This window comes from Mirounga leonina, unplaced genomic scaffold (genome assembly GCF_011800145.1).
Source record: "Mirounga leonina isolate KUSES-001 unplaced genomic scaffold, KU_Mleo_1.0 Mir_173, whole genome shotgun sequence".
In the NCBI taxonomy this organism is placed as follows: domain Eukaryota; kingdom Metazoa; phylum Chordata; class Mammalia; order Carnivora; family Phocidae; genus Mirounga; species Mirounga leonina.
The window spans coordinates 23,416,145-23,439,204 of NW_023270447.1; the positions used below are offsets into that span (position 1 = coordinate 23,416,145).

The window sequence follows — 23,060 nt, forward strand, 5'->3', positions numbered from 1 at the left end:
CTGGCTAGGGGTAAAAATTATGAATTTACTTGCATATAAATAGCATCCAATGCCCTATGACTGCTTAAGACTCCCTAAAGAGTAGGTGGAGAAAGAAAAGCGAAGAGGTCTAAACACTATGCCTTAGGGCTCTTCAATGTTTGGAGATCAGTGAAATGAGAAGGAACCAGCAAAGAAAACTAAGAAGAAGCTATACCTGATAGGAGGAAAACTAGATGCATGTGGAGTGAAGAAAATGTTTGCCTGAAGAGGAAGGGATCAACTGGGTCCCAGTCGGGTAAAGTTAAGACAGAGAGGCTACTGGATTTAGCAGCATGAGGTTCTGTGAAGACCTTCACAGGAGCAGTTTAGAGGAATGGTAGTGGTTAAAACTTTATCCAATTTTAAGAGAAAATTGTAGAGCCAGAGAGTATCCATTTTCAATAATGAAGCAGGTAATTCAAATTGCCTGGCTAAATTTTTTTAAAAAATGTTTTTTAAGTTAAAAGCATCAAATAGCTAACAAATAGTGAGGACATTTCAAGCCAACATTTTGAAGAAGACTGCAGAGAGATGAACAGAACACACTTAGAGCTGCTTTTGCCCTGGGTGTGTTCACAAACTAAGTACTGCTTTTGGTGGCTTCATGGGGCTAGGAGTCAAAAGTTAGAATCTGTGGTCCACCAAGTGTGGGGATTTAGGCTTTCAAAGAGCTGCATTCTAAGAGCAAACATAAACTGGAAGAAAAGAGACATTCATACAGATTGTAACCTAGCTTCATATCATAAAGATAGCTCAGAATCTTAAGCTTTGAACTTGGACTAAGATGGTTCCAGATTGCTCATACCCCCACCCCATTCTGACAGAAACTAAAGTCTTCTATAAAATATATCATCCTAGGGCTCAAATTATTTCCACAAATCATTTCTCAAATAGAGTGCCCAGCACATAATCAATGGTAATAAGGAGTACTGGTTGATAAAACACCACGAATGAGAGCTGGCAGAAATAGCAAACAGAATTAGACCCGAAAGAAAAATAAGAGAGGAAGAATTTGAAACTGAAGGTATAATAGACAAGGTAAGCCTTATATAGGAACACAGTTTATTCACAAGAGTAACAAGGAAGACAGAATATATGTGCACAAATACAGATAGGTAAATAGTTATAGCAGTGGGAGGTTAGAGAAGTTCCTTTCAGATTGCTTTGGTTGTCTTAGTGAAATTGAAAGTTTATCAGTCAAGAATAAGGATGAAGGAATAGGTATAATAAAGTTGAGGGAAGAAGAAAAGGTTTCAACTAGTGAGCTAGGTGAGTGACAGAGGGAACTAACAAGGGAAACATAGTGTCGTTATCTGGCAGCCTTACAAACATTTGAATTTAAAGTGAGTCAAGTCAGCATGGTTGTATTTTTCTTTTTCTTTTTTTTTTTAAGATTTTATTTATTCGGGCGCCTGGGTGGCTCAGATGGTTAAGTGTCTGCCTTCAGCTCAGGTCATGATCCCAGGGTCCTGGGATCGAGTCCCGCATCGGGCTCTCTGCTCCTTGGGAGCCTGCTTCTCCCTCTGCCTCTCTCTCTCTCTGTCTCTCATGAATAAATAAATAAAAATCTTTAAGATTTTATTTATTCATTTGAGACACAGAGATACAGAGAGAGATAGAGAGAGAGAGCATGAACGGGGGAGAGGCAGAGGGAGAGGGAGAAGCAGGCTCCCCACTGAGCAGGGAGCCCGATGTGGGGCTCGATCCCACGACCCTGGGATCATGACCCAAGACGAAGGCAGATGCTTAACCATCTGAGTCACCCAGGCGCCCCTGCATGGTTGTATTTTTCTTTAGCCATATTTAGCTGTGTGAGTTCAGGCACAGATTAGGCACAAAACTGGATTTCTATAAGACTGGGACTTTATAAGACAAGTACACTGAAGTGAGGCAGGGCAGGGATGTTAAGGAAGTCTCCAAGGAAGTAATTATAGTAAAGGACTAGGGGTTTACTTGGGTAGGAAGAGAATTGAACATATGATTCACATATGATGAGAAATGATGAAAAAAGTGGTAGTATCAATGGATATTAGGTCCTGATGGAATGGAAGAATTTATTAGAGTTAGGACACCAGAGTGAATGAGCTTAAAAGAGAAGAGGTGAAATTATGACAGAATTCTAGTTGTAGGTAATAACAAAGGCTAGAATATGGCCTAGGAAGTTAATGGTTAAAGTGAATGGGGCAGTAGGGGGGAGCAGTGGAAGGATAGAGAACACTGGCAGAAGAGTTCAAGGAACTGAGAGGCCAGGGTGTTGGAAGTGCTATCCATGTGAATTTACAATCATCAAGACTTGGGTCATAAATAGATTTTCTGAAAGTGATAGCCATCTAATGCTAAAATCTTCCAAGAAAGTGGATGACTGCAATGGGAAGGGGTAATGGATGACGTAATGTAATGACAGTAATTTTACCATGGAGTTGTTTTAGGGAAAAAATAGGGAGAATGGAGGTGGCAATGAAGAGCAAGAAAGATACCTTCCCTACTCCCGGCACAATGCTAATAGAGGCTGTGGCAGAACTTGAAAGGGCTGAAAGGGAAACACTGCCCTCAGGGGAGAGCCAGTTTTGGGTTAGAACATTTAGGCCTAAAAAAGATATATTATGGTATAGTGCTTCATTAATAGCTCAACATATCCTGAAAAAAATTACGAAGTCCCTACCAAGTCACCATTATACAACATAATGCTTGAATTCAAAGAATCCTACCCTATATAACAACAAGAGTTTGCTTGATGGAAAACTTTTTATAAGGAATTTATTAGCTCACATAATAGAAGGAAACTGTTTCTTGGAAGAGAAGAGATAGTAGTGAAGATAATGTTTTTACCCCATTAGACAAAATTGAAAGCCTGCATTAGATCCTGGTAAAAAGTCCCACACTCATTTCTATAAATTTGACAAAACGTCCAAAATTCTAAGGGAAGGGGACAAAAAGGGACCAGAGGATAGGATTTCTTTTGCCCCTTTCTTCCATATTGCAATAGATCAGTGGTTCTTCAAATGTCCCTGGACCAGAAAGAGATTCTGTTGAAATACAGATTCTCAAGCCCTGACTTAATGAGTCAGCAACTCTGGGGATGAGGCCCAGCTATCTGAGTTTTAACAGATGGTTCTAATGCCACCAAATTTGAAAACACTGCAATAGAGGACAGTCCCTACTCTTGGATCCACCAGTTCAGCAAGTATTCATTTTGAAGGATTAGTAGAATAGTAGAGGAAAGTAGAGTTGAGGATGTTTTGGAAGTCTAAAATAATGGACCAGAGAGGAAGCCCAGCATGAGGTAGAGGAATCTTTGCAATAGGGTAAGGATGGAACGGACAAGGATTTCTTCTACCTACGGTAGAAATGAGATTTGCCAAATACCGTTTGCCTGTCTTGCCTTTTTAATGCAAAAAAAGCAGGGCTATCTCATTCAAAAATTCTTAGTCTTTGCTGTTAGAATAAGGTGCTACTTCAATATTCTGAGCCTGTTACTCTGGAATTAAGATACTAGATCAGTACTTTTTCAGCCTGAGTATTTCCTATAAGCTGACTTTAAGACTCCATTTGATTCTGCTGGACATTCAGTGAAGACAAAGGTTGGCAGGCTTACACTGGCTGTAGGGATTTCAGTTTTTCTCAAAAATCTGATGAAGAAAGCACAAAAGTGATAACCATTTAATTGTACATTTTCTTTCTATGAAAACAAAGGATATTTTATTATTTTTATTCTAATTATCATAAAGATAATATTTTACCTCAGGCAGATTGAAGTTGTTTCTGTTTAATATATATATATATTCATTTTTAAACTCTGTAATGACAAAGAACAGATGTATACAAGTACACCACATCAACTGCAACTTTTCTATTAACTATGTAATTTTAGACAGTTCCCTTTAAGCTGATGAGCTCATCTGTGGAAAGAAGCAGTAAATTCAGCCATTCTATCATTTTTTGTCAAAATTATAAAATGCCCTTAAATTGATAGTTATATGAAAAACCCAGTATTTTGGGTATCAATTTTACATAATACTCGCAGCTTTCATTCATTGACTAAATGTAAATATCTTTATAATCTAAGTTTTTTTATAGTTAAGACTATAAAAATATATTTTTAAAGTATGATAATTTGCAATGATGGTTCAAATATGTTTTAGTATGGAGTTTAAGTATTTTTATGTTTTATAATGAATAGGAAAATACTGGATTGATCCAAATCTCGGATGCCCTTCAGATGCCATTGAGGTTTTCTGTAATTTCAGTGCTGGTGGTCAGACATGTGTATCTCCTGTTTCTGTAACAAAGGTATGTATTGAATTGTAGAATATATGCAGGTACTTGCCCAGTATCAGTGAACATGATTTTTTAAATTCTGTCACTTTAAATAATTATGATTTTTTTAAAGATTTTATTTATTTATTTGACAGAGAGAGACACAGCGAGAGAGGGAACACAAGCAAGGGGAGTGGCAGAGGGAGGGGGAGAGGCAGGCTTCCCGCAGAGCTGGGAGCCTGATGCGGGGCTCCATCCCAGGACCCTGGGATCATGACCTGAGCCGAAGGCAGATGCTTAACCATCTGAGCCACCCAGGCGCCCCTAAATAATTATGATTTTTATGAATGGAAGCAAGGTATCATTCTCTACCATATATAAGAAAGAATTTTTTGTTTTTAAAAAACAATTCTAGTAGAATCTTGATATTTTTTTATTGTGTATTTTATGATTGGCATGTCATGGCTTATTCTACTGATTATGCTTTTTAATTTCCTTTTAGAAATGTTGGGGATGCACACCTGGGTGGCTCAGTCAGTTGAGCGGCTGACTCTTGGTTTTGGCTCAGGTCGTGATCTCAGCAGGAAGTCTGCTTGGGATTCTTTCTCTCCCTCTTCCTCTGCCCCTCCCTGGCCTCCCTCCCCACCCCGCCCCCCCAACACCATGCAAGCTCTCTCTCTCTCAAAAAAAAAAAAGTGAAACATATTTTCTTATGCATATAAATACATTAGAAAGTCCCCGAACAGCTGCAATGTTTATAATTAGTAATCAGTTACCTAAAGGTTTTCTGAAAATGACATCATTAAAAGAGGAATTTTGCCACAAAGTTTGCTATTTTTGATGATTTAGCACAAAGAACCTCCCTTAAACATCCATTGAATATTTTTTAAAACTTCTTTCAAATATAATAAAACAAATGAAGTTAGTTTGGTATGATACTGGGATTATAACAAGCATTTGTAAAACCTAGAGCTTAGTTCTACCTATAACATATATTGAAGAAATCAAAACTGCATTTCTTTCTTTTTGTAGTTAAACCAGTTTGGTATTATTACCAAGGACTTATTTCTCATTGACAAATAACTGATACACCTGCCCTTTGTATGTTTAGTCCATCATAAAGAGGCAGCGGCTAAAATGTGCAGTCTGTTAGTCTCTGTAGCTGCTTATTGTTTCACTGCCCTTTTCTAAAATATCCCTCTTCATTAAGGGTGTTTCACCAGTTCATCGCAGTGGGCATTCACCATTATTACTCTCAAAGCAGAGGCAGGAAAGATTCTTCCATTCCTAGGGAATCTATGTTCCTCTGATGAAGATCAGCATGATAGTCCTAATTCCAAAATATCTGCATGATCATCCTCATGCCCCTGGATCTGGCCCAGGAATTTTATTTGGATTATCACAGAAGACAGATGGGGACCGGGAAGTGTGTACGAAGGAGATAGGAACAGTGAAGTTGCTGCACTGTAATTCCTTCCTTGCTGAATCAACTCTCCCATCTCTCCTATCTATAAACTCAGCCTGAGAAAGAGAGGGCAGGTAGTGGAAAGAATGGTAGACTTGGAATCAGGGACCTGAGTTCTAGTCTCTGTCCCTCTACTAACCTGGCAAATGATACTCTGAGCCACAAAAGAGCCTACTCTGTGCCAGGCACTGTGGTAGGTAAGTGACATTTGGCACCTTAAGTCCTTACAACAATCCTGCCATGTCAGTGTCATACTCCACTTTACCAACAAAGACACTAAGGCTCAGAAAGATTAAATAGTTTACAAGTTTGTGATTCTCAGCTATAAAATAAAGGAACCTGAACTACTTAAACTCTAATGTTCCTTATGATGATCCTTCCATGTTTTCATCCTCATTGACCTTCTTTTTTTGCCTTTCTTCTCTTTTTCTTTAATTTTTTGGGTTGTTGTCTTTTTTTTTTTCCTTCTCTGATACCTTTTCCTTCTCTGATACCTCATAACAGCTACAGAGACTAACTGCACATTTTAGCTGCTGCCTCTTTATGATGGACTAAACATTACAAATAAAATTCTAATTTTATGTTTGGAAATTAATATAAATTCCTTGTAGAAACCACTTTTGTTCACTTATGTTATGACAATATGCCTGCTTGAATAATAATAAAATAATAATAATGTCAAAAGCTATAGAAAAATCTACTTTCTTGTCCAAGCCTGGGAAATCTGCAGTCAGAACTCCTTGCTCCAATTTTGCTCTGTATTGTTGACTTTATTATTAATACTTGTTCATGCATTCATTCATTTCAATAAGCATTTATTGATGACTCCACTCTATGACTGGAACTGCATTAGGGCCTGGCGACACAAAGAATAAGATTCTATCCTTGTCTTTAAAGGCTCTCATAGTTAAAACTACTCAACAGGTATTATTGCAACTTGTAACTTATCTTTGGAAACTCAAAAAAAGATCTTCAAGGGAAAGTATATAAATTATATATAATTTATATAACATTTTTTGGTCATGTCTAGTAGCCTAATAGCATGCTGAAGCCAGCTCATACAGATTCAGGAGACCCTATTGCTAACACCCCTTTCCAGCTCCGTGTTCAGTGATACTACCATGATTGCCTGAAGCCAGTCACAGTAGGAGTGTTTATACCATGGAAATTGGAAAATGCTATAAATCAGGGATTACCGCCCCCACTCCACCCTTGCAAGAGGCAGTGGTTAAGCATTTATCAGCATACTGTTGACTGGCACTTAAATGCCAAGGAAAGGGGCTTTCTCAAGGCTGCATTTCAAGGACTTTCCCCAGATTCCCCCAAATTATAAGTTTCTCAATTGCCACCTTATAACCTGTATATTATTTCTATGACATTAGTTGGAGTTTGGAGTTGGAAAAGTCCAGATGAACTTCCTTCACTTACTGAGCTCAGAAGCCACCCATATTATCACCATTCACTGTCTAAACACGCCAGCGTGGACAAGTGCTCAGTCAAATGGCTCAGGATTGCCTATTGGCTTCAAGGGATGGAATGGCCAGATTTTTGAAGAAAACACTCTACTTGAACCTAAAGTGCTTTCAGATGACTGCAAGGTAAGGGATGGCACTTTTAGAATTGTTCAGTATAACTAACATGCAATTGATAAGGCCATAAAATTAAAACAATGGATTTAAGACTTTAACTGCAAACTGAAGATCCAGAAGGGTAGTAAGTTTTAATGTGCCCGATTTTTCAGAATCAATCATTTGCTTATATCATATCTTGTCAACTTCTGTCACACCCACTGGTCATCCATGGATTTTTATATGCAAAACAGACGTTAATACATAAATTTAATTTTTATTGCTCATATGAACTATTTATATTACCCCTGCATGGATAGAAAGAGCACATAAATAAATAGATTGATTTCTTATATTTTCACTACTGTAATTCGACATCTCATTATGTATGGAATACAGGTTATAGAGGCAAGTCCGTTGTATTTCATCTTGTCAGTCCCTATACTTGATACTACATATGGGCAGAATTGCAGATTGACTGGCCCTAAAAATCAATATTTGAATAATAGCTCATTTTTCTTACTAAAATTAAATAACAAATGTTGAAAAGTCTATAATTTTAAAATACTGTGGTATAAAGCAGGTGTCAGCAAACTACAGTCCACAGACCAAATCCAGCCCACCACTTGTTTTTGTAAATAAATGTTATTGGAACATAGCCACACTCATTCGTTTACTTATTATCTATGGTTGTTGTCACACTATGATGACAGAGTTAAATAAATGTGACAGACTAGGGCTCACAAAATCTAAAACATTTGTTACCTAGCCCTTTACAGAAGAATTTCCCAACCCTGTTATAAAGAGCAGCCACTTTACATACATATCATTAATGATTTTAAGTAGCTTGGTTTCCTGTTCGTGTGTACCATGAAGCCCGTGATTTAACATCTCTTACCATTTCCAGGGACTCTACTTTTTCACATTTTATTTTCAGTCAAATAGTGCTTGAGTATTTGAAAAATGAGAGGCAAACAGTTAGAAATATATGGCTCATTCTCTATAAGCAAAGAGATCAATATTATCAAGAAACTCATTTAACTTTAATAATTTTTTCCGGAAACTTTCAGTGACTCACTACTATCTCTGAGACACAATCTAAACTTACCAGCTCTTTGTTTAGCACTTAAAACAGTCAGGCCCCACCTGCCTTTCTAGTTTGGGCTTTCAGTGGCTGTTAACCCTGAAGTATGGCCAAACTGATCTGTTAATAATAATAATAAAATCAACAATAATTCCTACAATTAGTCATTGGGGCCTTATTATATAGCAGTTACCCTATATTACATACATTATTTTATTTAATTATAACAGCTTTGTAAAGAAGTTTCATTTTATAGGTAGGAAAGTGAAGGCACGGAGAGGTTAAATAACTTGCTCAAGGTCATGTAGCTAATTAGTGGAGAGCAAGAAATAAACCCTAGGTGTGTATAACTCCAAAGCGCACATGCCACACTATACTGCTAGGTGCTTTAACTGAAATCTCATTTAATCCTCACAACTGTGTGAGGTGAGTTTTTATTTTTCAAATTTTACACGTAAAGAGAATGGTGGTACCTGGATTTCTATCAAAATCTGTACTTCATCCCCATGCTAGGCTTATTTTTGCAACCATCTTCTACTTTTCCAGCAGTTTTTTGTTTGTATGTTTGTTTTTACTCATGCCATTATCTTTCTCTGAAATGCCTTCTCTACCTCTCTAACTAAGTGGAAATACTAGGCATACTTGAAGGCCCATTTTAAATTCTCAATTCTGAACTCATGAAGCTTTCCCTGAGTACTTCAGTTGGAAATGAGGAATTTAGCACTCACTGTCTATGTTATTTATGCTGTGCTCACTATGTGTTGTCTTGTGTTATGTCTATGTGTTTGTGTTTCCCCTCTCCAACTAGATTTATAAGCTGCTAGTATCCAAAAGCCAGAACTAGGGTGCCTGGGTGGCTCAGTTGGTTGAGTGACTACCTTCGGCTCAGGTCATGATCCTGGAGTCCCGGGATCGAGTCCCTCATCGGGCTCCCTGCTCGGCAGGGAGTCTGCTTCTCCCTCTGACCCTCCCCCCCTCATGTGCTCTCTCTCTCATTCTCTCTCTCAAATAAGTAAATAAAATCTTAAAAAAAAAAAACAAAAGCCAGAACTAATTTATTCATCTTCATATTTCCCAAGCACTGTTAGAAAATAGAGGAATACGTCTTATTCAACTGTGCCAATTGTACTTAGTATTCAATAAATATTGCTTGAAAGACTTAACGAGTTAATCTAATGGTGTCTTACACACACATACCAAGCTGATGACTAGTAAATGGAATTTATAGCTTAAATAATCGCTAAGGATCCTTCAAATTTTAAAATTTATATCATGATAATTCTGTAAACGAGTAAGTGAATAAACTCCTTAATAAAAAGCTTCACAAAACTAGTCAATTGTATTTCTCTATTTTTTCTCGTTGATCTTAATCATAAGAGAGTTTATGATATGTTTTTGTTCCATAGTAGAATTTGTCAGAAACAAAAGAGCATACAGTAATAAGAAAAACAGAAAGGCCTAGAAAGAAGAGAGGAAACAAACTGTATAAACAGTAACCACAGACTGGAAAAAAAGAAACCTAAAAGGTGATTCAACATAATTATAATTTACTTCTGACTGAAGCAATTCTGGTTATTTCCTGCCTGAAGTTCAGAGAGGGTGAGATAGCTCGTTGCGTTTCATCCAAGAATGCCCATCCTAAAGAATCAGCCCCAGATGAAGGAACACACAACAGATGTGTGTTCCTCAGATTAGGAATAGCACAGCCTTTTAATTTATATCTGGTCCAATGATCCACAGACAACAGAAGCAGAAGCCTAGCCTTAGTCCCTGAGACTGAAAAATCAGAACACTCGGTACCATTTAGAGAAAGGAATGAACCCATGTTTTCAATTAGCCCTAGTGATTGTTACCATTGAGCACTTACTCAATACCAGCACTGACTTTGTTCTGGGCACTTTCTATTCATTATCTCTAATCCTTAACTAAATCTTCAGTTGTCTGACAGTGAAGGGCATTGTCTGCTGAGAATGACTGCTAATGACACAATTACATACCAAAGCATTTTGTTCTTGTTTTACAGATTCAAGATGGCAGGTGGCATAAGGCAAAATTCCTTTTTCACACCCAGGACCCTAATCAGCTTCCAGTAACTGAAGTACAAAAACTTCCTCATCTCAAAACCCAGAGGAAGTACTACATGGAAAGCAGTTCCGTATGCTTTCTCTAAGGTTTCTGAATCAGTTCAGAATTCGTGCTGTTGGCCAGGTAATTGCTGCAGAGGGAAAAATTCAGACAGAAAGATACTATCATTGTGAAAGGCATGGAATAAAGCATTGGCTAAATCTTAAAGAATCTCAGGAAGAAAAGATTTCCTCCTAAGAAGGAGAAAAGGCATTTTTTAAAGGACTATAATTGATAAAGTATTTAATTCTTTAAAAAAGTATATGGATCTGAGCTTTCTTAGAGAATTCCCTAGAACTGAAAATTTATAAACATGGAATTCTTCAGGGTATCCTCTATTTTTTGCCTGAGAGCAAAGTACCCATTAGACAGCTGGAGATGCAGAGCACTATGGAGCAATACTGGCTAATGCTTCCAAACGTGCAATGCTTCTGTCTAAAAATTACAAGCCACAGTCTAACATGTCTTATTTTCCCAAACACTAAGCTGTATTCAGGTCCCCAATGGGCATATACATCTTAGCCGGTGGTGCACTACCTCTTACGTGTTGCCTTTTTGTGTTGCTTGGTGCTCTTTCTAAAACAAGGTGCTTGTGGCTTTCAGAGACTATTTTGTTTCTTTTTTTGTCTTTGTCATTCTTTAAGAGTGTATGTACTGGTTACATCAAGGTATGTTTTGGTTTTTAGTACTTATTTTAATTTGTTTGGCTACATACTTAATAGCAAGTAAGACATTATTTATGTGAAGTCCTTGTTCTATTTTAAAATTCTCTTCGTGGATATGGAATCAAAGCCAGCACGCTGTCATCACCTGTGCTCACGGACAAGAGAATCGGGAGGTTTCTTTTGTTTTTATGTTTTAAATTGCTGTAAAAAATATTACAGGCCAGCTACTTCCAGTAGTAGGTTTGGGTTAGAGTTTGGGGTTGTGATATACTATTTTTAAAAATCCATGATCATCTGGAATGATACTATGTATATATATATTTTGTAAAGTTCTAATTCAGCGAATCTTTTGAAATTGCTGCTTTTAAATTATAAAAACTATTATTTCTGCTTCATAGGAATTACATGTTTTGTAGTATTCGTTGATTTTATTTCACTATTCTTAAATTTACTGTGTTGGGACCTAAAAGAATTCAATTTACCAGTCTTTAAAGCAACATTCAGGAAAAAAAAAAAAGTCTTTAGCCATTTAAAATAGGCTCAGCCCATTCAGACTTTCCTTGTCAGAGAAGTGCTAGTTCAGTATTAAAAGAAAAATATTATACCTCTTGGTATATAGAAAAGCTTGTACATCCATTATAAACATATCTTTAGCCACAGCAAACCACACTTACCTATCTATAATAAAAATGTGCTTTAAATCTTTTCTTGGTGGTGTTCGTTTTTCTTCTTTTGTTACCATGTCCTTTTATTATGTATGATAGCCCTCTGGCATAGTCCTTCTGTACTCTGTACATTTGCATCATTACAAAGTATCTGTTAGATACCTATAAGAGGATTATAGGATTTATCTCCTACTTGTACAAAATGAGGTCATGGCACAGAATAAACTCTCTCATATATGGTCAACTGACTTTCAACAAAGGTGCCAAGACCATTCAATGGGGAAAGGACAGTTTTTTCAACAAATGGTGCTGGGAAAACTGGATATCCACATGCAAAAGAATGAAGTTGGACCCTTATCTGATATCATATACAGAACAACTCAAATGGAGCAAAGTGCTAAATATAAGAGCTAAACCTATAAAACTCTTAGAAGAAAACATAGGAGAAAGTCTTCATGACATTGGATTTAGCAATGATTTCTTGGAGATGACACTAAAAGCATGTTCAAAAAAAGAAAAAGATAAATTGGACTACATCAAAATTAAGAACCTCTGTACATCAAAGGACACTATCAAGAGAGTAAAAAGACATCCCACAGAATGGGAGAAAAAATTTGCAAATCTTATATCTGATAAGGAATTAATATCCCAGGATGTATTTTTTTTAAAACTCCTACAGCTCAGCAGCTCTTTCTATCCACAGATCCTGTTCCCATGCTTTAACAAAACCACCATTTTTGGAGCACCTGGGTGGCTCAGTCGTTAAGCGTCTGCCTTTGGCTCAGGTCATGATCCCAGGGTCCTGGGATCGAGCCCCGCATCGGGCTCCCTGCTCAGCGGGAAGCCTGCTTCTCCCTCTCCCACTACCCCCTGCTTGTGATCCTTCTCTCGCTGTGTCTCTCTCTGTCAAATAAATAAATAAAATCTTTAAAAAAAAAACCCACCATTTTGCACCAAAATTTAATTAATCAATTAATTTAATTAAACTTCTACAACTCAAAATATAAAGCAATCCAATTGAAAAATGGGCAAAGGACTTAATAGACATTCCTCCAAAGAAGATATATTAAATGACCAACAAATGAAAAGATGTTCAACATCTCTAGTTATTAGGAAAATGCAAACCAAAGCCATAGGTAGATACCACTTGACACTCACTACGAAACAGGGGTGCCCGGGTGGCTCAGTCATTGAGCGTCTGCCTTGGGCTCAGGTCATGATCCTAAGGTCCTGGGATCGAGCCCCGCATCGGGCTCCCTGCTCCGTGGGAAGCCTGCTTCTCCCTCTCCCACTCCACCTGCTTGTGTTCCCTCTCTCACTGTGTCTCTCTCAAATAAATAAATAAAATCTTAAAAAAAGAAAACAAACAAACAAACAAAGAAAAACAAGGACAGTAACAAGCATTGGTAAGGATGTGGATAAAGTGGAACCTCTGTATGTTGCTGGCTGGAATGTAAAATGGTGCAGCCATTGTGGAAAATAGTTTGGCAGTTTCTCAAAAGTTAAACATAGAATTACAATATAACCCAGGAATTCTAAGTTGTGTATATGCCCAAAAGAATTGAAAGAAGGGACCCAAACAGATATTTGTACACAAGTGTTCATAGAGATATTATTCAGAATAGCCAAAAGATGGAAACAACCCAAATGTGCATCCACAGTTGAATTGATTAACAAAATGTGGTATGAACATACAATGGAATATTATTCAGTCTTAAATAGGAATGAAATTCTGACATATGCTACAACACTGATTACCTTGAAAACATTATGCTATGTGAAATAAGCCAGACAAAAAAGGGCAAATTATCTGAAGTATCAAGAATAGACAAATTCAAAGACAGGAAATACAACAGAGGTTATCACAGGCTGGGGGAGGTGAAAATGGGGAATTATTTTTTAATGAGTACAGAGTTTCTGTTTGGGATGATGACAGAGTTCTGGAGATGGATGGTAACAATGGTTGCACAACATGTGAATGTACTCAGTGCAACTGAATCGACACTTAAAATGATTTAAATGACCAATGTTATGTTGTACATTTTACCACAATTTTTTTTAATGGAGCGATGGCAAATATGTCTGATTTCCTGCTTGAGGACCATAGAATTGTTTTTTAAAAGGAGCAGAGGTTGATTCTAAATAAAAGAAACTAGAGTTTCTGTCTATGTGCCATACCTTTTGTTCCCCCCCAAAAAAATTTATTTCAGAGACATAAGTGGTTTTCCTAGATATCATTTAAGAAATATATATAAAATAGAAATACCTTACCTTATGTTTTTTGTTTTTGAAATATTAAATTTAAAGGACATATTAATCAACATAATCATAGGCAGTATAATATGTGTAGTGGTTAAGAGTACTCTGGGGATTAGCTGTGTGACTTTGGGTATATTATTCTTCATTGCCTCAGTTTCTTCACTGCAAAATGAGGATAATAAAAGTAAAAATCTTTATGAGTTAGTGTTCTTAGAGAAACAGAACCAGTGGGAGATATAGATAGATATAAGTAGAAATACAGATTTTATATATAATATACATATAATATTGTTATGATATATGTATGATATATAAAAATATTTTTTATTTTATGTTTCTATATGGAAACATTATGATGGATTGGCTTACACAATTATGGAAGCTGAGAATTCCCACAATCTGCAGCCGGTAAACTAGAGACCCAGGAAAGCCAGTGATGTAATTCAGTTAAACCCAAAGGCCTGAGAACCAGGGTAGCCAATGGATTAAAATCCAGTCTGGGGGCCGGTGAAGATGACAGGTCCCAACTCAAGCAGGCAGACAAAGCAAAAAGGGCACATTCTCCCTTACTCTGCCTTTTGTTTGATTCAGGCCCTCAGTGGATTGGATGATGCCCATGCACATTGTGGGAGAGGGACAATTTACTTTACTGAGTCCACAGGTTCAAAGACTAATCTCCTCCAGAAACGCTATCACAGAAACACCCAGAAATAATTTTTAACATGGACACCTATGGCTGGTCAAATTGACACATAAGATTAACTGTCACATTATCTCACTTACTGGTTGAATGGATTTAATAAATTACCATGGGAAGTATAAAACTGCCTGGCACAAAGCCATCAATCACTCTGTAAGCCTTAGCTGCTGCTCTTGTTGAAGCAACAACATCATTGAAGATTTAATGGATAAGCTCCATGCTAGTTATCCCCAAGGAGGTGGTGGTGAATCCCTTAATAAAATTATTCATCTGTTTTACAGTCATGCCCATAATTTGTTTTGTAACAATAGATTTTATATTTTTAGAACATAGATTATATATAAAGGCTTTCTAGAAATAAGGTACAACTATAACAGTATATAAGTACATAATGTGCCTCCCTTTTCTCCCCATTTTTGTATATTAATGTAGGAATTACAGTGGTCATTAGAAGTAAATATCGCCAATCTTTTTTGTGATTTAAAACCAGAGCAGAAGGAATATTGGATTTAGATGCATAAAACTTGAATTCAGTTCCAACCCTCTCACTCATCGGTTTGGGGTACTTGGTTAAGTCACTAATTCTCTGTTTCTTTATCTATACTGGGCAATTTTTTTTTTTTTTTTTTTTTGTCCGCTTCTACTAGTTATATGAGGGAGGTGTGTTAAAAATCTCCAACTGTGATTATGGACACTCCTGTTTTTCCTTTTACATCTCACATTTTTGCTTTATACTTGTAATTAGTTGCATTCAAATTTACCACAGCTTTATTCAGAGGTGTACTGGTAAATGTTTAATAACTAGCCCTCCCAGGTGAAAAGAGAAACAATCCCTACCTGTAGCGTTAGCCAGTTTTCATGGTGTAAGTGCTTGGACCATACCAATTCTGTGTTGTAACTTGTTAGTGTCAACACGGTACATCTTTGTTCCTCTTTTTATTTTTAACCTTTCTGCATCCTTCTGTTTAGGCATATTTGTTATACTCAGCATATGCTTGTGGATTTATTTATTTTTAAACTACTTTGACAATTTTAGACTCTTAAGAGTATTAGTCTGTTTAGTTAATGTAATTACTGTTATATTTTCTTTTAAACCTAATATTTTACTATTATTTTATATTTGTCGCATCTCTGTTTCTTTTTTCTTCCTTTGGATTGGTAAAATATTTTTTTATTCCATTTTCCCTCTTTTAGCTTGCTAAACATTATTTTTATTTTCTTTTAGTGGCTACTTTAAAGGCAATAATAAGTATCCTTGACTTTGTAGAGGCCACATAAATTAGTACTTTTCTACTTTCCAGACAACTCAAGGATATTACAAAACTTTAACTCCTCTTATCTCTCTCCGCCATTTTGGAATGTTATTGTCAGGTATTTTAATTCTGCACGTATTTAGAATCCTTTGGGATATTTTCTAATATTTTAAACTGACAATATTTATTTGGTTTTATCCACCTATTTATACTTTCCTGTACTTTTCTTTCCTTCCTTCCATCCTTCATAGTTTAGGTGAACTTGAAAGAAGCAAGAGAAGATGACATATGCTTTATATAGAGGCAAAGTTACCATTGAAACTAATAAATTTAAGCTTTAAGACCCTGAAGTAGCCTTCAAAAATGTCTTCACATGGGCATTTATGTTTGTAAAGTTTGCAAAAGTACAGTAATTTTTAGCTATTTTCCATAAAGAGGACCCTAAGTTGTATGAGCCTCGGGCTTCACAAAACCTAGATCTATCCCTGCTTTTTACCTGGAATGAAACATAAATGTTGTTCTTTCTATAGGAAACAACAAGTTTTTGTTTGATGACTACAATAAACAAGGAGAGGGAATGTTGCTAGTGGCACAGAAATGACGTGAGCAGTAGAAACATGGTGTTCAGCAGTAGGCACTGTGACAGACCTCATTTTCTGACCAACATGTTAAGTTTGGTCCTCCCATACAAGACTAGCAGCTTTCATAGTTTCAGAAATAAGTGTCAGCTAAGCCTTCAATGTAAGGTGCTCTGCCCTCTTCAAGCACAACTTTTCTACCATGACCTACATAGTAATTGGCTCTGAAGGTATGATTAAGTCATTACCACCTCAGCCCGGGTACACAATTATGCAATCTGTGTGCTTTGGATTCAGAGTCCTGGTATAATTCAAAGCTAATTTAGAAAAATGGCACCTCTGTAGAGAAGAGCAACTGGTGGGGAATCCAAGCTATCATCTTGGCTGTACTAGCAGTGGAATTTCAGGACTGAACACAAGGGCAAAGTAATCTCACTAACAATCCATTAAAAATAATTCGATTTTACAAGGTATCTAGGACGAATTTGGAGTTGAAACTCAAGAAAACTCCTCATTTCTTTTTTTTTTTAAAGATTTTATTTATTTATTTGAGACAGAGAGAATGAGATAGAGAGAGCATGAGAGGGGGGAGGGTCAGAGGGAGAAGCAGGCTCCCCGCCGAGCAGGGAGCCCGATGCGGGACTCGATCCCGGGACTCCAGGATCATGACCTGAGCCGAAGGCAGTCGCTTAACCAACTGAGCCACCCAGGCGCCCTCCTCATTTCTTTTTTTAAAAATTTTATTTTATTATGTTAGTCACCATTCATTACATCATTAGTTTTTGATGTAGTGTTCCATGATTCGTTGTTTCCGTATAACTCCCAGTGCTCCATTCAACACGTGTCCTCCTTAATACCCATCACCAGGCTAACCCATCCCCCCCACCCCCTTCCTGAAAACTTCTCATTTCTTGAAGCAGACACTGGAAATCCAGTTTCATGAAACAGACATTCTTCATGAAGGGATAAAGATCTCCCTCAACTATTAGAATATAAAAACTTCATTTGAACTTTATTGATATTACATTCAATTTTTCTCAGTTGAGTGTTTCAATTTGTAAAAGAGGTTAAGCCATTTAACTACCAAAACAAATGCCCAGACAATATATAGAACATTCAGTTAAAATAATTTTTAGTTGTTCCCAAATATTTCCTACATAATTCAGTATGCCATAGAAAAACACTATACATTTTTCCAAGTCTTCCTTCAATGAAAAATAAAAAACTTTGAACAAAAATTAATTACTAGATACCAACAATTTTTTGGTTTAATAGTTGGAAGTGAGAAATTAAAACAATCAGACTTTATTTAGTTTGATTTTATAACCAATATTATTGCTGACTTCAGGATTCAGATGTTAAAAGATAATAAATATTTTAGATATTTTTTGGTAAATTTTTTTCTAAAACCTTTTTAGAAATCTATTTCATGTACCCCCCTGCTGCAGATAGTTAGGCCTTCTGTATTAGGTCCTGGATTCCTCTAATAGTAATGACCCAATTGTTGGATCCTTCTAATGGCTCATCAATTATGATTGAACCTCCTGAATCATGATTTGTTTGTTTGATCCAAATAATGCTTTTGCCAGTAATAGATCTGGCCAATTCTTTGGAAACAAGTTACTTGTGTTGTAATAATAGGCCCATCCAAATCATAGTATGTCATGCTCCCCTGCTAAAGAATAATCATACCCAGAACAAATCTGTGGTTTTTTTCTCTGTGTCCCAACCTCAGAACCCAAGCTGAGGAAATGAAACTGGCTCCTGATCACCTATAGGATAAAGAAATGCAAGCTTTTCTGCAAGGCCTATAAGGCCTTGGTGACGGGGCCTCTGATTACCTGTCAACCTGCTCACCCTTTTTTCTCAACAGAGTCTGTATACTCCAGCCATACCTAACTTATCTCATGTTCTCTGAACATACTATATGTTTCATTCCTTTGCCTGGAAAGTTCTCCTGCCTTGTTCTCCTGGCCAATTCCTACTCTTTCTTCAAGTTAGCTCCTTGGGAAATCTTTCTTAACTTTTCCCACAAAGGAATGCATGCTGCTTCCTCTTTGGGTCACGTTCTGTCTTCTACACTTGCTTCAGTGAGTTGTTACTGCTTTTCACATGCCTGTCTCCCTTCACTACACTGTGACCTCCCTGAAGGCAAAGCGTAGATTTTAATGCTTATAATCACATAGAATGGCACAGGGTATGATGCAAATAGGTGCTCAAGTCCTCCATGTCTTCATGTTTTATTGCATATTGTGAACTAGAGACTGTGCTCTGAGTTGGCCATTCAAATTGAGCAAAAAAGGCAAGGTCCCTGTGCTCAATGAGCTTCCTATCTAGGAGAGAAACCATGTTAATCAAATGATAGTATTCATGAATATATCATTACAACTTGAAACCAGTGCTCTGAAAGAAACACACACATATACATGAACTCTGACCTAGGCTGGAGCAGAGGGGAGGAGGAGTGCCTAAGGAATGCTTCCCTAGGAAAGTAGGGCCTTCTTCCATCTAAAGGATGAGTAATTAGACATGAGGGTGAAGAGAAGATATGGGTCAGATTATGAGGGATCTTTGCAAGGCCATGATAAGGATTTAGTTCTTTATCCTAAGAGCAATGATTAGACATTGAAGGGTTTTAAGGAGTTGGCTGACATTATCAGACTTGTGATTTGCAAAGATGCTCAGGCTACAATTTGAAGAATGAAGAGACAAATATTTATTGGCTGAATTAACAAATGAACCACTACATTTAGCTGATTCTTGAATATTTCTATTGTCTAAATCTCAGCTAATTGGAGTTCGAATTCTAATAACCTCTTCTAGTGCAACACTGCCCAATAGAAATATATAAGCCACATATGTCATTTAAGATTTTCTAGTAGCCACATTTAAAAAAGTAAAAACAAAACCAAACCAGTGCAATTAATTTTAATAATGTATTATACATAACCTAATATATCTAAAATATTTCCATTTCAACATATGATCAATATAAAAATGTTATTAATGAGATATTTTACATTCTTTTTTTATGTACTGAATGAAAGTCAGTGTACATTTTATTTTATTTTATTTTATTTTATTTTTAACGATTTTATTTATTTGCAAGAGAGAGAATGAGAGACAGAGAGCATGAGAGGGGGGAGGGTCAGAGGGAGAAGCAGACTCCCCGCCGAGCAGGGAGTCCGATGCGGGACTCGATCCCGGGACTCCAGGATCATGACCTGAGCCGAAGGCAGTCGCCCAACCAACTGAGCCACCCAGTGTACATTTTATATTTACAGTACATCTCAGTTTGGATAACCACATTCCAAGGGCTCCGTAGCTGCCGTGGCTACCATCTTGGACTGTGTAATTGTAATGCCTTCACCCAGTGATTCACAAACCTGCCTATACATCGTAAGTACACACAGAGATGTTTCTTAAAAGATTTTCCAGTCGCTCTGTTTTGATTAAGTACCTCTATGGAAAGACCCAGAAATCTTATCAAGCACATGAGGTGATGCTGATAAAACAGTCCATGGACAAGTATACGGGAATTGCTACATTGCCTCAAAGTTGCGAATATAATGAAACCTTTGTGGATGTAATAAAACATCTTGCATCCTGGAAAAATTTGAGCTATATCATGGGAAGCCCAGTAGGGTGGATGTTTAGGACACCTCTGAAATTATTTCAGAAAGTTACTATCATCCCTATTTTTTAAATAAATCTGGAGAATCCAGTTGCTGAAAAAGATAGCCAATTATAAAAAGAAGCCAATACTTCCTGGAGTCCCCAAGTCTAATCCTGAAGATGTCGTATAAATGAGAGGGTGGTAATGGATCTTGGAGCCTTCTCAGAAATACTGAGTAGCCTGTAGAAGATGAAAGGGAGTTGGGGCCCATTGTGGTGGGAAAGGAAGGCCTAGAGTCATAGATGGACACTGACGGAGGTAAGGGGTAAAACGGAGGGATAGCATCTCTGGTTCTGCCCTTGTCTACCCACATTAACCTGGGTGGATCACAGCCCACCCCAACTCAAGGGCCAACAGCAGGGCCAGCCCAACACCTGCCCATGGAGGTGGAGTAACATCAGGGAAGCTGATAACTATACATACAGTCTGGCTTGCAACAGTTCTTTTCTCTTCCTTCTACCCTGAGTGAAACCACAGAATATAGTAGTTCTTGAAAGGGATGGCAAATGCAGGCTTATGGGGCATGTTTTCCTCATGAAAGGCCCGAGTGGTTCTAGTGGAGCTCTGCCTATAACATCAGAAGCGTTCTACCCTAAGACTCATCCACTCTCTTTCTTACCAGCCACCTCGAAAAAAAAAAAAAAATCAGAAGAATCACAATCCAAGCCTCAGGCTTTTGATCCTCCCTTTCAAGTATGAATTAACAGCTGAAGATGCTGATATTCCCAAGTGAATATGAGATCACAGGGGAAAATATTACAGCATCTGAAGAGTGTAATTCCATAAAAGAACTTTCTTAGAAAACTATACAATTTGTGCTAGTGGAGCAAAATTAATAGATTTTTTAAAAAGTGAGAAATGTTAGGGGCGCCTGGGTGGCTCAGTCGTTAAGCGGCTGCCTTCAGCTCAGGTCATGATCCCAGGGTCCTGGGATCGAGTCCCGCATCCGGCTCCCTGCTCAGCGGGAAGCCTGCTTCTCCCTCTCCCACTCCCCCTGCTTGTGTTCCTGCTCTTGCTATCTCTCTCTCTCTGTCAAATAAATAAATAAATAAAATCTTTTTTTAAAAAGTGAGAAATGTTAAATGAGTAAAAGAAATATCTCCAAAGAGATAAGGGAGAATATTAGTAATGTGAAGCAAAAAGAAGCTGGAGAAACTGGTTATGAAAAATATAGTGATTGGGCACCTGGGTGGCTCAGTTGGTTAAGCGAGTGCCTTCGGCTCAGGTCATGATCCTGGAGTCCCGGGATCGAGTCCCGCATCGGGCTCCCTGCTCTGCAGGGAGTCTGCTTCTCCTCTGACCCTCCCCCCTCTCATGTGCTCTCTCTCTCATTCTCTCTCTCTCAAATAAATAAATAAAATCTTTAAAAAAAAAAAAAGAAAAATATAGTGATTGAAATGAACTTAGTGGATGTGTTGGCTAAGATTGGATACCATCAAATAACAAATGAGCAAAGTAGAAATTAGTTAGGGAACTCTCCTAAAAAGCATAAAGAACCCTGATAACAAAATATGACGACATTACAAGAAAAGAGAGCTATAGACAAACATCCTTCATAAACATATATGAAATCTCCTAAAAAATATATTAGCTAATTGAATCCAGCTATATATAATATATATAATAAAAAAATGAATAGTGAGGTTGCAATATACAAAATCAATATAAAAAAACCATTGCATTGTTATAGGCTACTGATGGAAAATCCAAAAATGAAATTAAATAATTTCTTTCAAAATCACATCAGAAAGAATAAAATACTGGGATGTCTGGCTAGCTCAGGCGGTAGAGCATGGGACTCTTGATCTTAGGGTCATGAGTTCAAGCCCAACATTGGGTATAGAGCTTACTTAATTAAAAAAAAAAAGAATAAAATACTTAGGAATACATTAAGCAAAAGACATGCAAAAACTTGTACACTGAAAACTACACAGCATTGTTAAGTGAAATTAAAGAATCTAAGTAAATGAGTGACATTCCATTTTCATAGATTGTAAGACACACTATTGTTAACATGCTACTTCTCTTCAAGTGATCTATATATTCCACCTTATCCCTGTCAAAATCCCAGCAAGCTCTTATGTAGAAATTTAAAAACTAATCCTAATATCTATATGGACATGCAAAAGACCTAGAATAGCCAACATGTTTTTTAAAAAATTTTTTTAGTATAGTTGACACACGATGTTACATTAGATTCAGGTGTACAACATAGTGATTCAACATCTCTATCTGTTATGCTATGATGACCAACACAATTTTGAAAAAGGACCAATGGAGGAGGACTTAATTACCCAGTTTGAAAACTTACTATAAAATTATAATCATCGAGAAAGTATGGTGTTGGTGCAAAGATAGACATATAAATCAATGAAACAGAAAGCCCAGAAATAAACCCTTATATTTGTGATGACTTCATTTTTTACAAAATATTAAGGCAATTCAAGGGGGAAGGATGATCTTTTCAACAAACGGTGCTTGGATAAGAAGAGATCCATATGCGAAAAATAAATCATTAATTTGCTCTATAAAAAAACTCAACATGGGGGCGCCTGGGTGGCTCAGTCGTTAAGCATCTGCCTTCGGCTCAGGTCATGATCCCAGGGTCCTGGGATCGAGTCCCACATCGGGCTCCCTGCGCTGCGGGAAGCCTGCTTCTCCCTCTCCCACTCCCCCTGCTTGTGTTCCTGCTGTGGCTATGTCTCTCTCAAATAAATAAATAAAATCTTTAAAAAAAAAAAAAAA

The 23,060-nt window shown here is 37.2% G+C and overlaps 1 protein-coding gene across 1 annotated transcript in view; it reads left to right on the forward strand.

The window, feature by feature from the left end:
• COL24A1 (collagen type XXIV alpha 1 chain) overlaps window positions 1-11,813 on the forward strand; it is a 391,807-nt gene extending 379,994 nt beyond the window's left edge. Inside the window, exons 59-61 of the mRNA XM_035018127.1 lie at window positions 4,202-4,311; window positions 7,126-7,341; window positions 10,419-11,813. Coding sequence (XP_034874018.1) covers window positions 4,202-4,311; window positions 7,126-7,341; window positions 10,419-10,565 — 473 coding nt within the window. The 3' untranslated portion in view covers window positions 10,566-11,813. The remainder of the gene's footprint in view (window positions 1-4,201; window positions 4,312-7,125; window positions 7,342-10,418) is intronic.
• The last annotated feature ends 11,247 nt before the right edge of the window (window positions 11,814-23,060 follow it).